Source organism: Atractosteus spatula, chromosome 3 (assembly GCF_055471065.1).
Source record: "Atractosteus spatula isolate fAtrSpa1 chromosome 3, fAtrSpa1.hap1, whole genome shotgun sequence".
Classification (NCBI taxonomy): Eukaryota; Metazoa; Chordata; class Actinopteri; order Semionotiformes; family Lepisosteidae; genus Atractosteus; species Atractosteus spatula.
The window spans coordinates 72592811-72607786 of NC_142708.1; the positions used below are offsets into that span (position 1 = coordinate 72592811).

A 14976-nucleotide genomic window follows, 5' to 3' on the forward strand; every position below is an offset into this window, starting at 1 on the left:
GGGCCTTTTAGTATGCAAATGAGGGCTGATGGCCCAGTCCTTAGATGGCCTTTGAGTCTCAATCAAATGCCAGGAGACAAGGTCACCTTGTACAGGCTAGGCTATTAATTGCTAAAGCCGCTGTTTTCACTGTTTTCAGCCACAAGGGGTTCGACTTTTAGCATCACAAAATCTCAGCAAAATCAGATACGACGGACCACTAGAGGATATTACTGAAGTCTTTTCCCTCTGCTCTCTTCAGTCTTTCATCTGAATTGAGTTACTGAACAGAGGCTTTTATCCAAAGTAACTAATCCAGGAAATGTACAGAATCAAGCTGGACTGGACCTGGCCTGCTCATTTCTACATTTCCTTGTAATGTTCTCTCCTGTTTGCACTGCACTGCCATTAATGAGTCCTTTTGTGCAGCCAGTGTTAATCCCGCTGGGCTTTTTCAGACCACTTCACCACATTACTGAAGACACTGCAGCAGAGCTATTTTGTAGTTTGCCGACAGACTGTCCTCGTCTATTCGAGCGCTTCCACTCCTGTGTGGTATTGTGGGTCACCCTCTGCAGCTCGTCTTCCACACATAACGGACATTCCCGCTGCCGGCCTGAAGCCCTTCGTTTTCAACAGGAGGAAAATCACATTGACTTTTATCCCTCTGAGTCCACATCCTCCTGGAATTTCTGTTATGTGTCCTGCGGAATGAGTTTGGAATCAGGACAGAAAACGCTCATTCCTCACCTTTTCTTTTTTTGAGTGAGATGCATGCTTTGTGAACCATTAACGTTGTTGTTGTTGTTGTTGTTGTTGTTGTTAAAAATTACTATTGTTTTGCCCACTTGGGTGTTGTAAGTTCAGTACACTAAATTAAACATTTTTAGTTACCTCTCGCGGTCTACGTTATGTTGAGCAAGCTATCAAACTCCCCATCTCCCCTCCCTGATGTCACAACAGCTAAATAAACGTTATTTCTCCCGTTTTTGACAATTTGACCACTTTTTTTTTTACCACTCTTGCGTTTACAGAAAAGTGGGATTAGATAGCACACAGTAACTTAATGACTGCGTTGACTTCAGCTCGCGTTGTTTCCGACAGAACACAATTTAAAAGTAATGGGGGATGCGAATTGTCTCAGTAGGTTGCTACCTCTTTTAAAAGGGAACCCCCGCAAGACGAATAATTCAGCTGTTTGTTCGCTGCTCACACGGATCCGCTTCCTGGCAAGTCTTTAAGAGTGGGTGGGGGAAAGTTTCGTTTAAGGTGGAGTTGCTGAACTGCCCGGTAAACTGCTCAAAAAAGAGCAAACAGAAGAGAGAGGGAGAGAGACGGAGAAGTCGTAGCGTAGAAGAGGAATCTGTTGTTCGGAAGAAGAACGGGAAAAAAACAGATTTTTGAGAGGCAAAAGCAATGTCTTCAGGTTACAGATCATGGGTCCTACTCCTGGTCTTTGTCCTGTTTTATTTAACTTTTCTGTTGCTCGGCGCTCTCGTCTTCTCGGCCATCGAGCGACCCGAAGAAGCGAGGTTGAAAAGCGAGCTCCGTTTGCTCAAAGCTCAGTTTCTGAACCAGAGCTGCGTCAACGCCACCTCTCTCGAAAACTTCTTGGACAAAGTTTTGACCGCTAACAAATACGGCGTCTCCATCCTTCAAAACTCTTCCGCGACCACAAACTGGGACTTCGCTTCGTCCCTGTTTTTCGCCAGCACACTTGTGACAACAGTGGGTAAGTGACAAAAACTGACGTTTTTTTCCCCTACGCGCTTCCTTTTAGTTTGTATTTCGTGGCAGGATGTTTGTCTCGCATATTCCGGTGTGTTAAAAAAACACAGTGATGAATACACTGGCATAGTGAATTTCATGAATGCAGAAGCACGAAGAGGAAGAACAGATAACGCACTTCTTAAAAAGATGCGACTTTATTCATTGAACTCCTAACGGGTCAGTTTTCATGACCTGCAATGTATTTGAACTCCTTTTAATTAGTGTCCAAAATCCAGATTTAGAGGTCACGGACCGACCCAGTTATTATGTTGTCCCTCAGGAAAACTACATAGCCGATGTTTTGTGCATTTGTGCAGGCCGTAGGATTCAACTGTTATTCTTTGTTGTTGATGGGCTAGCGTCATCATTTACGCCACTACCCCCCAATCTAGCCACCCCGAAGTTGTGAGTATTCAAGGCACTTAAAGCAGGTCAAATAAGAGCCATTTGCCGTGCACTTGTAGAGCAATACTCGCTTAATTTCATGTTGAATGGGACACTAGTAATAAGTCAGTGGCTGCAGCTGGACATATTTACATTGCTTAGAAAACGATGTTGAAGCTCGCAAGGAATCGATCTGCATTAATGACAGGCTTTCCTGTAATAAAGGTATCCGCGAAGCCCCTTTGTATCTTTGACTTAGAGGTTGTGTGTTGGTTTTCGAATTTCTCCCTGATTATCGGTATCTTTTTTTCCCATGATTTTCGCGTTCCTGAACTGTAGTAATTGTAGAATCCAGGAGGAATTTCTGGAAACTTGGCGCTTTGCTTTAATTACGTCTGGTATAAATCAGAGCAGCCGTCTGCATCCTCGTTACCCGGAGAGCCACAATCCTGCAGGCTTTTGTAGGCGTTCAGTGATCACGGATCAGAAAAGCATTTAGTTAAGGAGGCGTTAAACGAATTGATCTAGTTGAGTTTATAACTGCTCACCTGGCTCTCTGGGACTAGAGTTGCGAACTCCCGGATTAGATTGAGGTCCCCTGAAATGAACCTCCATTTCTCCTTGCTCCTCTGATCTCTTACTAGTACATCATGAAAAGCTAACAATACAAGAGGGTGAAATACCGCATTTTGTTAGGCTCTCCCGAATTCTTCCCAAATAACAGCTCTCCGTATAGCAGGGCGGCCCCACTGTGGTCCTCGCAGGCTTTAAGACTGTCCTTTAATTCTCCAGCTTCTCCGGCAGAGGAAAGGCGTACTGACCCAGTGAAGCAAGTAATGAGTTCGGTTAATGGTCATTCAGGGCTCAGGTGGAAGGAAACCCAGAAGTTTGGCCCTCCAGGACTGGAGGTGTGGACGTCTGGCAAATGGGGGAGAAAAATGGAATTCAAGACTGTGCTGGATCTGTGGGACTGGTCTGAAGCATGACTGAACCTCTGAACCATTCCAGGGGTGGTTTGTGCGAGAAACGCAATGCTTATTTTTTAGTATTAAATGCTGAATCGTGCAGCATAATCACAGTATCCACTGCAGTGCTGTAGAGCAAGAGTGTGAATGTCCTGTGGGACCGCATACAGGCACTAACTCATTGGAGCATCAGCCACTCCTTTTCCTTTGGTTTTTTTGTTTAGTATAAGCACCATATTTCAGTGCATGTCTAATTATCACAGACGGTAACACTAAATACGCTTGTCCGTATTTTCCATAAAGTATTTAGTAGATAATTGTGGACATCTGGCTTGTAACACGAGTTGTGTGTGAAGCCCTTGTAGAAGTTGGTCTGTGAATAGCCACAGTGCCCAGGAACGCAACACACAGCAGCAATCCGGGTTCTCCAGCAGGCAGCCCAGGACACACCCAGCATTTAGAAGAGGTTGTAGCCTCCTGCCCTCCCCTCTGTTTGCTGGGAGGAGTGAGGTCTGGAGTGTGATCAGCACAGAGTACGTGGCCCCTGATCACTGCGCTTCTTAAGAAAGTTGCTTACAACAAAACATGGTGGAGATGGGGAAGAAGCCATGGACTTCTGCATGACTGAGGAGCCCTTCACTGGACCGGCAGGCCCCAGCTCTCCCATGCTGCTGGACTGGGCCCTGCTGTGGGCAGGACATGCCTGTTAGTGAGCTTCATGCTTGCCTGCAACTGTGGCACTGTTTCGGGTGGAGTTTTTTTTTAGACTAGTTTTGATGTCCCTGCTGTTTTTTCTCTCAGCATTGTAGTGTGCAAGCAAAACTCGAATCACTATAAAGTCACATATACCCAGAATTGCTACATTTCCCTACTAGATTTAGTTGATGCAGAATAAGCATTCACCGTGATGAACTGGGGGCACCTGAACACTGTTATTTTTCTACAGCTGTGCGGCTGTGGAAGTCTTGCAGGTTTTGTTAACTTTATGTGGTGTTAACTTCATGTTCCCGTCTTGTAAACATACCTTGTCAGATTGCGGAGACTGAAACGTTCTGTAAAGCGCTTTGAGAAGCCACCTATATAAAATACAGTTTATTATTATTATTAACTCTGGGTCTGATGCTCAACACTGGGATGGGAGCCCTCCAGTAAGTTTGCTTGGCTGCTGTGAGCAGTGTTGGTGGACCAGTAGGTGGCGCTCTTCCTGCTGGATGACAATTTTCAAACCACATCCTCCCCTCTATCCTCCCCATTCCGACGGGTAATGCTGTGTGGTAGCTGGTGCTCCTCTGCAGATGAGATGTTAAATTCAGGCCCCGGCTGCTTGGCTGTTAAAGACCCTTTGGCTCTGCTCATATTAGTGGGAATCATTTCTGCTTGTTGCTATAGCGATCTGGACTCCCTAAAATTACCCTGTAATTCAACTGTCAAGGCAGTTTCTCACCTCACCTATTTCGCTGTGCAGTGGGGTGCTGTAGAAGATGTGGAGTCTCCTCCTCCTCTGTGCAAAGTGCTCTGGGATTCTTTGGGACTTGTTTTTTCCCCCACTAAGCAGTGTCTGTCTTCAGTTGTAAAACGCTTGCTGTCCCAGAAGGCCGTGCGCCCTGCGCAGGTGAAAATGCTGACTGGTAACTGCTCCTGTAACCGCAGCGTGGGTTTTGGTGTCTTGGTCTGAAATCTGCGTGCCAAGACCCCCAGTCCTTCAGCAAACTGAAATGGACCAAAAAGAAGAGCCAGCTGCTGTTCTGGTGCTGCGTGGATACCAGCTGGCTTGGCAGAAATCAAACTCCATTTCCTAACAGTGAGAAGAACGCTTGTTGTTGTGCAGAAGCATCCTATTCCAACCCTTGGCCGAAAAGTGCCCTTGTGGTTCCTGCTGCCTTTGAGAGAGCTGCTGGCGTTTGACAGGTCGGATGCTGACTTGATCAGGCCGTTTCATCCGATTTATTGCATCTTAATAAAGTCTTCTTGTATTTCGGAAGTGGCTTTCATGCCTGTGTAGCGTACACTTCATTTTTTTTCAGTGTCTAAATAAGCTCACATATTTATCTAAACAAGTGAGTTAAATGTATTTTTCCTGGTGGCTATGTTGCTATGTAGTAAATGTTTAAACCCCCTTGTTAATGTATTCCAAATTTAAACAAAACAGTCACACTGCTGTCCTAAGGAGATCTGATCACACGCCTTACATAATGTTTTGCCTGTTTGTAGCTAGGGTTTTGTTCCCAGAAGTGGATGTTTTTCAGCCTTGTTGGAGTTGTTTGTTTGAGGTTATCTGTGTCTTGCTCAGGCCTTGCACAATATAAGAAACCAGAACGCGAGACAAACACCTATGTGTTTGTGTCTCCTCTGTTTTGTGCATTGTCCAGATTTGAAGGCGGCGCATTTTAATGACAAATTTTTGATAAATTAGGTTTCTTCTTGTTGGGTGCTTGAGAAGCTCCAGAGCTGTTCGTGTTTGGAACACATCACTGTAGTCATCATTAAAGTGACCACTGGCCAAAATATTAGAAACTCCAAGAGAAGTGAATGGAATCTTGAGATTATCATGGTCTTCCCTAACCAACCAGATAAAATCTCCTTTGGAAACACAAGTGCTTTACATCATCATAAGCCCTTCAATAAAAGCAAGTTTAATTTTATTTATCTTGCATGTAAATTCCTGCTGTATATGTGACTGCAGCCTGGTTAGAAGGTGGTCGTGCTGGAAGAATGGGACAAGACTGTGGACATTTGTGGGAGCATGCAGTCACCCGTGTGCTGTTCCAGCTGTCCCTCTTTGCCATTCCTAATATTTTGGCCAGTGTTAGTGCAAGCTGCCCACTCCTGGGAGGTCACCCAAAGGGTTACTCTAGCTGCAGATGTATTTTAAGACTACACAGTAATTTTTCTCAGTAATAAAACCCTAAGGAGGGGACTTGCCATCAGCTGAAGTTCTGCACAGAACAAGCTTTGTTCTCCAGCTCCCTGTGTGGCAGACTGGGAGCAGAAGTGGAGGGTGGAGGAGGGGAGGGGTGTGTGGTGGGGGGGCTTGTACAGTCACACAAGATCTTTTGGATTATATAATGGATGTTATTTTACAGCAGGGAGAATGGTCTTTGTAACTGGACTGTAAGAGGGGAGTTCTCTAAACTGTGCTCAGGGTTTCTTCTTTCCCAAATCGCATGATTTTCCTGTAGTGCGTGGCCCTAATGTAGTAAAATTGACAACCATGAAGCCAGAAGGTTGTAACTGTGGTAGAATACAAAGCACACAATGGAGCACACACAAACACATCCATGAGGAGCCTGATGCATATGGTCACTAGGAAGGCTGACCTACAGTATAGGAAAATGAGGGACTAATGTGGCTACTTTTGAAAAAGTTGTTTGATTTGGTCTTGGTTCAGTCCCTGATTCGGGAATGTCGGACATGAGGTTTATAATAATATTAATATAATAAACTTTATTTTATATGGCGCCTTTTAAAGGTAGCTTCTCAAAGCGCTTCACAGAATGATGACAGCAATAAATAAGAAGAATACACAAGATAAAACACAGTTACAATACACAGAGGAGACTGTGGATGGTGGTACTAAGTGTAGTAGGAGCAGAGGGGTAAAGAAGGGAACCAGTTAAGTAAAGGTTCTTCTAAAGAAGAGGGTTTTGAGTCTGGATTTGAAGGAGTTTAGAGAAGGTGACTCTCTGATGTCCTTGGGGAGAGAGTTCCAGAGCTTGGGGGCATAACAGGAGAAGGCCCTATCACCCATAGAATGTAGACGAGCTTGGGGGACTGTTAGGAGACCAGAACTAGAAGGACAAAGGTTGTGAGGTGGGGAGTAGGGTGATAATAGTTCAGACAGCATGAGGATTTTAAAGTCCACACGCAATTTGACAGGAAGCCAGTACAAGGACTCCAGGATAGGAGTAATGTGAACACTTGCACTAGACCTGGTCAGGCTTCTGGCTGCTGAATTTTGGACATCCTGCAGTTTGTTCAATGTAGATTTGGATACCCCAGCAAGTAGAGCATTACAGTAGTCAATTCAGGAGAACACAAATGTGTTGATCAGATTTTCAGCCACAGTTAGTGATAACATAGGGCATAGTCTAGCGATATTTCTGAGGTGTTTTGACAATATGCTGCACATGTGGGTCGAATGTTAAGCCAGAATCACCCCAATATTTGACTGAAGCTCAAGTACAGAAACATCTACAGATCGGGTTACAGCATTGGCTTTACAGAGTTGATGGGGGGTGCCAATAAGCATGACTTCAGTCTTGTCACAGTTAAGATGAAGGATATTTTGAGTCATCCATGTTTGTCAGAGATGCAATTAGACAGAATAGAGACCGCCGCGTCAGTGTCAGGTTTGGTATGGTTTATGTTGTCCTGTCTGCGGTGTCCTGAACCTGGCCGCTGACCCGCGGGCGGCGTGCCCTCTCTTGTTGCACGCAGGCTACGGGCACACCACGCCCCTCTCGGACGGCGGCAAGGCCTTCTCCATTGTGTTCGCCCTCCTCGGCGTGCCCTTCACCATGCTGGTGCTGACCGCCAGCGTGCAGCGGCTCATGCACCTCCTGACCTATCGCCCCGTGGGGGCGTGCCAGCGCAGGGCCGGGCTGGAGCAGAAGACGGCCGCCCTGCTCCACTTCGCCGTCATGCTGCTGCTGGTCGTGGTCTGCTTCTTCGCCGTCCCGGCGGCCATCTTCACCACCATTGAGGGGAACTGGACCTACCTGGACTCCTTTTACTTCTGCTTCATCTCCCTCTGCACCATCGGCCTGGGAGACTACGTGCCCGGGGAACAGCCCGGGCAGAGGCTGCAATCCCTCTACAAGATCCTGGTCATGGGTGAGTCGGCCACCGTGTGATTCTGGTTAAATGATCACACTGCAGTCTTTCTCTAGGGAGCTGGGCTGCAGACTGTTATGAAGCCTGATTTGTGTCACCGAACCCCAGTTCTGATTTGATTTGTCATTGAGTCCCGTTGAATCTGGATGGTTCGACTCTAGTGTTATCTACACTGGTCCCTCTAAAAACAAAAACCCTGGGATCTCCTCACTGGGGTCAGTCTGGGAGGTCAGAAGAATCTTGAAGTCCATGATTCATGACCGTAGCTATCGCACAGGACTTGCCGTGGAATTGCTCCAAACTAGTTCACTGTAGCCGGGGGTGAGCTGGCTCCACAGTCTGTCTGCCAGCGTTGCTTCACATGTCTCAGTGGCTGCCAGCTCAGAAGGAGGTTATTTGCCTTCTTGTGGGATTATCCAGCACGAACACGCTGTGCTCTTGAACACTGCAGGTCAGCTGCATTATAATCTTAAGTCTCTGCTTTTTTTTTTTTTAAGCAGAGGAGCCACGAGTTGGATTTTGTTTTCTACTGGGAGCGCTGTGTGAACAAGGGCATTTTTGCAACCATGATAGGATTGAGCAGAGATGTGAGGGTTTTGGCTCGAGCTCCTGCAGCTAAAACCTTTGCATAAAATAAAAAAAAGGGACTAACTCCCGAGCCACTGAAACATTTACATGAAAGGTCTAGCATGACGCAGTGCAAAAAATTCAACATGGAAATTGTACCTGCAAAATAAAAAATGGGGCCGATATCATAGATTACTCGGACAGCCAACAAAACGGTTTTCTAAACCGGAATATACAAAATTGATATTTTGGATTTGATCAAAATTCCAAATGGAAGCCATTTTTGAATCTCCCTGTTTTAACGTGTAAGATTTGTATTCCCTGGACAGGAATTTCAGTTGGAGCTTGTTGCATTTTAGGACTGGGGATATGCTCAAGCAGACAACAGAGCTTTTAGTTTTCTAAAAACGTCTTTAGGGACTTTTTTCACATCCCACTTCAGTCGCAGCTCAGTGCAGAACTGTTGCTCGATAATTTCTGGGTCTGTAATGCTGACACTATAAGTTTCCTTAGAATTCTCTCATGGTAAAGCCCCTGTGAATGTCTCATATAGAGTGTTAAATTATAGACTATTTTAGGTATCACTATTTCACTTCCTCATTCCGTTTCTGGTCTTAGTCCTTGTTGCAGCTGAAGTGGCAAAGTAAAGCTTTTGATCTTGCATTGCGTGTTACTTGTTTTCCGATATTAATCTGTAGAACGATTACAATGGGGCAGTTTCTCCTGTTGTTGTAAGTTCCTTAAGCAGATTTGCTGCCCTGAAGTTTAAACAACAGTTCATTTGTATTTTTGACCAGCAAAAATCGAGCTTAAAACCCTCTAACCGCAGGCATGGTGCTTCTGTACTGAGCATCTAAAGACACAGGCACTCGGCATGAATATCTATGTGAGTATTGATGACATTGTAGTGAATTAATCTTCCTGGGATAAGGGAATGTACACTGCAGCAGTAAGTGGCTTTAGCAATAGATAGTGCCCTTGACTGGTGTAGCATTTTCAAATTGGTGCCCCATTATAGTGACTGAGGGCACTGTGTTGTAGGAGAGGCTGTACTTCAGATGAGATGCCAAACCCATGTCCTGTCTCCTTGTTGATGAATGATCTCATGGCAGTGTTCACGAGTAGCTCTAGTTAAATGCCTCTCTGGGCTTGTACAGTCTGGCCTTTACTTCACCAGCTGAGTTAATTTCTCCCCTCACAACCTGCTCTGCTGTGCAGTGGGGCTGCTAGTGTGTAATGATGCACGTTTCCCAGGTGGTGCTGTGCTGCAGTGGTGAATGAAGTAAAGGAGATAACCATTATCATCTCACTCGGCAGATTTTTTTATCCCTGTTGGGGAAACGGCTCACTCTGCAGCAAACGCAGCGTGAGGGCAGATAGCTCACCAGCGTATTCATCTGTGGGGTGAACATCATTCCCATTGCCTGTGTGTCCACAGTTTACCTCTTCCTGGGCCTGATGGGGATGTTCCTGGTCCTGCGCTCCTTCCACAAACTGGCTGACCTCCACGGACTCACTGCTTTCTTCCACCTGCCTCACTGCGAGGAAGAGGAGGAGGACGAGGAGTCCATCATTACCTCCAGCCAGGAGAGTCACAGCAGCGTTGACAAGTCGCGCAGTCCGCTGGACCCTGGCTCCCAGGTCTCTTACAGCTCCATCAACAGATAGCTCCCTCCGACCCCTCCCTCGGCTCTCCGCTCGCTGGACACCCAGACCCCAGGATTGTACTCTTCAGACATTCTTCTGTTCCGGTGGGAAAAGACACAAGCATAAACTGAACCAACCAGATGTGATGGTTTTCATTTTAAAGCCTTGTGGCTGTTGAAATGTTTTTTAAAATCGTTGTGCTTGTTTCTTTTTTCTTTCCCCTCCACTAACATGTCGCTGACTCCAAAAACTCAGCAGTGCCTCCAAAAAGTGTGTGATTGCCCTGGATCTGTTTGTGTATTTGTAGTCTCATGGCACAATTGAACGGTGGCAGTATACTGAGCTTTCTCAGCTCACAGGAGGAACGCAATGTTTGCTCATGCTTGGTCTGTAAGTCCATTGTCCACTGCAGACTAGATCTTCACTTGTACTCTTTGTAAATGGAGACTTGCCGACTTGGGGTTGATCTGCAGGGTGAGGAATGGATTCAAACCCACCTGTAGTTGAAACTTGACTGTTGAGCTCTTTCTTAACCTGCGTGAAGTAGAAGCTCACCTGTGTGTGGAAGAGCTGAGCTCAGAGCAGTGAGACGAGCTGTGTGAGTTGTGCACAGTCCTCGGTGCTGTTGTTTTTTCAAAATTAGACTGTTTCAGTGGAGTATTTTTCTGGTAATGTTGCAATTATTATTTTATTCATTTATATCCCTCAGCTCACAGGAGGAATGCAATGTTTGCACCTTATCAGGATTTGTTGCTTTTGCCTGCACCCTATGTCTCTGTTTCTTAGTCATTTAGTTTCATCAGTGTGAATTGTTTTGTTGCCCAAGACCGCTAAAAGATCAAAGCTTCTGCTTAGCGCCCATCATTCATGAATGTTTTTACATCTGAAACAGACCAGGACCCCTGAACGTGGCTCTGTATAGGAACAAGAGTGTGATCCATCAGTTTGATTTTACTTCAGACTTACTGAATTATTTTGAGGACGTTCATTTGTCCGGAGAAATCTTACTGGACTGGAGCTTGTAATCAGCAGCACTGTAGTCCAGTGTAAGTAAGGAAGATGGTCTGGAGGTGTAAATCCTAATACTCTTTGACCTACAGGGATGGTTTGTACAGTTAGTGCACAAATGTCAAGGCTGTGGCACAACAGTGCATGATGGGTAGCTAAGCCCAGTGTGTGAAACTGGAAGGGCCAGAAGCCCTGCTCCTTAGGCCTCATTGCATCTGAGCTCTTTACTTAAATGAACTCAACTTTGCTTAGTTTTTAATAGTTTTCAGCTTCTGCCAAAATTGTCACTCCTGACTTATTGGTGTTCGTTTTAGGTCATTTAGTGATTCTGAAGATTAAAACCGTAAGTGGCATGTAATTAGATTAGAGTTTAGGGATAATTAACTGACAGTGAGTTACGGCACTAAAGAGGATGGTGGAATTCTTTGTTTTGTATGTGGAAATCCACAGAAAACGGTGCAGCTGCAACTGTGACCTTCCACTGTGTTATTCACGTGAATATCGGTGTTCTGAAAAGATGTGAAATCGCGTATCGTTTTGTTGGAAAGCTGTTACCGGGAGTGTCTGCTGTGTGGGTTTTCACACGGTGAAACAAAACGGTCCACTTGCACTGCAGTGGCGACTCAGAATCGGGTTCTGGCCTCAAGACCTCCGGACCTGTTTCCTCTAAGGCATCTCCGCTGTCCTCTCTCTAATGAGTTAGTCCATAATGTTTGCTGTGGTCAGTGACATTTTGACCTCCCTGTCAAAGAGTCTGCATTCTCGGTGCCAGGGGTCAGTCAGGAGAAGCAGGCCAGATGGGAAGAATGGAGACTATTTGCTACAGGGGTGTTAATATTGACATTTCGTGCAGTTGAAGGACCTGCTGACTCTTGAGTGCTGTTTAACCGTCTATCAGCACCACCAGACTGATCCCAATCTGACACGATGACCCTCTGACCTGCAGTGGTCAAAATGTCCAGGGCTCTGGGACTCTGAATCCCGTGCAGTCATTAACAGCGTGGGCGCAATGAAAACCAGAAGACTCCTGGCGCACAGCTCCAGTGCGGAGAGTCGTTTCCAGAAGCTCATGCTTGGTCTGTAGGTCCATTGTCCACTGCAGACTAGATCTTCACTTGTACTCTTTGTAAATGGAGACTTGCCGACTTGGGGTTGATCTGCAGGGTGAGGAATGGATTCAAACCCACCTGTAGTTGAAACTTGACTGTTGAGCTCTTTCTAAACCTGCGTGAAGTAGAAGCTCACCTGTGTGTGGAAGAGCTGAGCTCAGAGCAGTGAGACGAGCTGTGTGAGTTGTGCACGGTCCTCGGTGCTGTTGTTTTTTCAAAATTAGACTGTTTCAGTGGAGTATTTTTCTGGTAATGTTGCAATTATTATTTTATTCATTTTTGATAACGTATTTATGAAGCTACCTGTAGGAAAAAACAGAGCTGTATTCCTCACGGTCCTACCTCACGACGAGCTCGATCTTCCCTGGCTCTCGGCCGTGTGTTTGACATGGAGCTGCTGCTGCTCAGGATCCCATTGGCTTTTATGAGCTGCAGCGATCCACACGCAGTGGAATAATCGCGGCCTTGGGTCAGCGTGTCCATACAGATTTACCTCGTGATCTCCTGCTCTGGTCCTGAAAGGTGGGTTTTTAATTCCATCTGACCTCAAATAGCTGTCATTCTCTTTTGTCATAGTTGCACCGGTTTCCAAGCTGTTTAGAAGCTGTTGCTTTAGAGAGACCAGTACTGGGGACCCCTGCCCAACGGGAGGAAATGACTAATAAGGCGAATGGGAAACCAGTGATGGGCTCTCTGGGGCGGAAGCCCTGTAGTCCAGGTGTTGCTGGTTTGAGTCTAGTCTGCGATGCAGATGTGTTGTCGGGACAGGCGAAGATCGGGGGCGTCATCAGCGAGAGCTGCCTCTTTCCTGATCCCAGCTGGCTCTGAGCAGAGCTGTGAAACCGTACCGGCGAGTCCAAGCGTAGGGGGCTTTAGAAACAGTGTGATTAAACTTGTCATCTCCAAGAAGCAGGAGGACTTGTATAAAACCTCTGTTACAAGTACTTTACTGTAGTTTTACCATGTCATCGGGTATTTTAACCCCCTTTTTTGCTGAGGACCTTTGAGGAGTTAAAATTTGCCTGTTGCCATCCATCCCAGTTAGTGTGCAATAGGTCATTATTTTGCTTGACAGGTTGGAGGAACTGCATGTGGGTGTTTATCAGAGTGCCCCATTGAGCAATCACGAATCCTGAAATCACAGGAATGTTTCGGGGCTTGTGTGCTGTGACGACAGGTAGCTTAATGTACTCCAGACTGGAATACAGTACTTGGAAGCTGGTAGTAGAAAAATGATACATAGTCTACTAACAAATTCAGTGGATCCCAAACCTTGAATCCTTCCTTTTTATTGTGCCTCAATTTCATCATAGTTAACTTGAGTGGAGGCACACTTTAAATTGTCTGGTTGTTATATTTCACTTTTGTCCCTGTAAACCTCAAAATACAAAAGAATTTGCACATTTTTTCCCTCTTGTTTACATGAAATCAATCACTTCTTCAGACCAGAGCTGTATTTTTTCCCCTCTTCAGAGGTTTTACAATTTTTTTTTTCACTTGTGAATGCTTGTTCAGCACCTTGATCAAATATGCTGATAGAAATGAGGGCATAGAGTTGTTCCTGTGGATTGAAGTGGATGTGTAGAGAAAGGGCGCGTTCACAGAAGTCTGCGCGTCTGAAAGTTGTGTGTGACACGGCGATGGCCTGTATACAACAACCAGTGGGAGAAAGGGAAAATCTCACAATGTTTCCACAGTGGTTAAACTGCGGAGAAATGGTAACACAATGATGTAACGTGTATCAAACAAATAAGAGGTTAAATGCTCACGTTCTGCAAACAGCACTGAGACGCTGCCCCTTCCTGACCTTGGTTTAGAATTGCTTAAGAGGCAGAACCAGGAGGAGCCTGAAGCAGTCGCTTGAATTGCAGTTTTTTGCTTTTCTCGGCATGTGATCTTCAAACTTCTGATTTGGTGTTCTGGGTACTTCGTGTTCACTGGGGGAGGGGGGCCGAGGGGGGGTATTCGAGTCGGAGCACTGCCAAAGCATTGCTGCTTTAGACCAGCTGAACCTCAATTCGAATGGTGTCCAGGCAGCATTGCCCTTAAATGGCTTTCATATCTGTTTCAGTGCAATAATTAAGCAGACCAGGTTAGGGCATCGCTTTGCACAAGTTTTATACGTTTAGCGACGCTTTTTATTAGTGTGGGCATGTCGACATTTTCTCTTTCTCGAGAGTTGAGATGAGGCAACGGTGGAACTTTGTTGGCTCAGTTCAGGTTGGTACCAGTTGAAGTCTGTGATTTTTTTGGAAGAGAATTGGATCATTGTTGCTGTAAAACCTAGGTTACTGTTCTCTAATGTACAATGATTAACTGTAACTGTGGGCAATAAATAAGGTGACCTGAAGCAAGTTTTAAGTTTTGATACCCAAAGGAAAAATTTTTAAAGCTCTTCTGGAGTTCACAGTTTTCCCTTCTGGAGCAACAGTACTGCCCTTTTAAACTCTATGCATCAATTGTTTGGAATACCTGTAAACTCATCTGATATCGTTTTGAATTGGTTGTAAACTTCTTTTTAGTACTATTAGTTACAGTATTTTGTTTTTATGCATTATTGTTTTGTGGTTTTGTCTGTATCCTCATTAAGGGATACCGCAGTGTTTAAACAATAAACATTTTAATTCCTTCTGTTCTTGCGTCTGCGGTGGTTGTTCAAGCGTTATTCTATTCAACCATTAAATTGCTGGCTGTTGATCTACTGTGGAACAGTC

The 14976-nt window shown here is 45.4% G+C and overlaps 1 protein-coding gene across 1 annotated transcript; it reads left to right on the top strand.

The window, feature by feature from the left end:
* Window positions 1–1300: 1300 nt before the first annotated feature.
* On the top strand, window positions 1301–14896 carry kcnk6 (potassium channel, subfamily K, member 6). The gene is made up of 3 exons (XM_088912258.1): window positions 1301–1711; window positions 7536–7931; window positions 9937–14896. The coding sequence occupies exons 1-3, from the start codon at window positions 1396–1398 to the stop codon at window positions 10164–10166; spliced, it is 942 nt and encodes a 313-aa protein (XP_088768384.1). The 5' UTR covers window positions 1301–1395; the 3' UTR covers window positions 10167–14896.
* The last annotated feature ends 80 nt before the right edge of the window (window positions 14897–14976 follow it).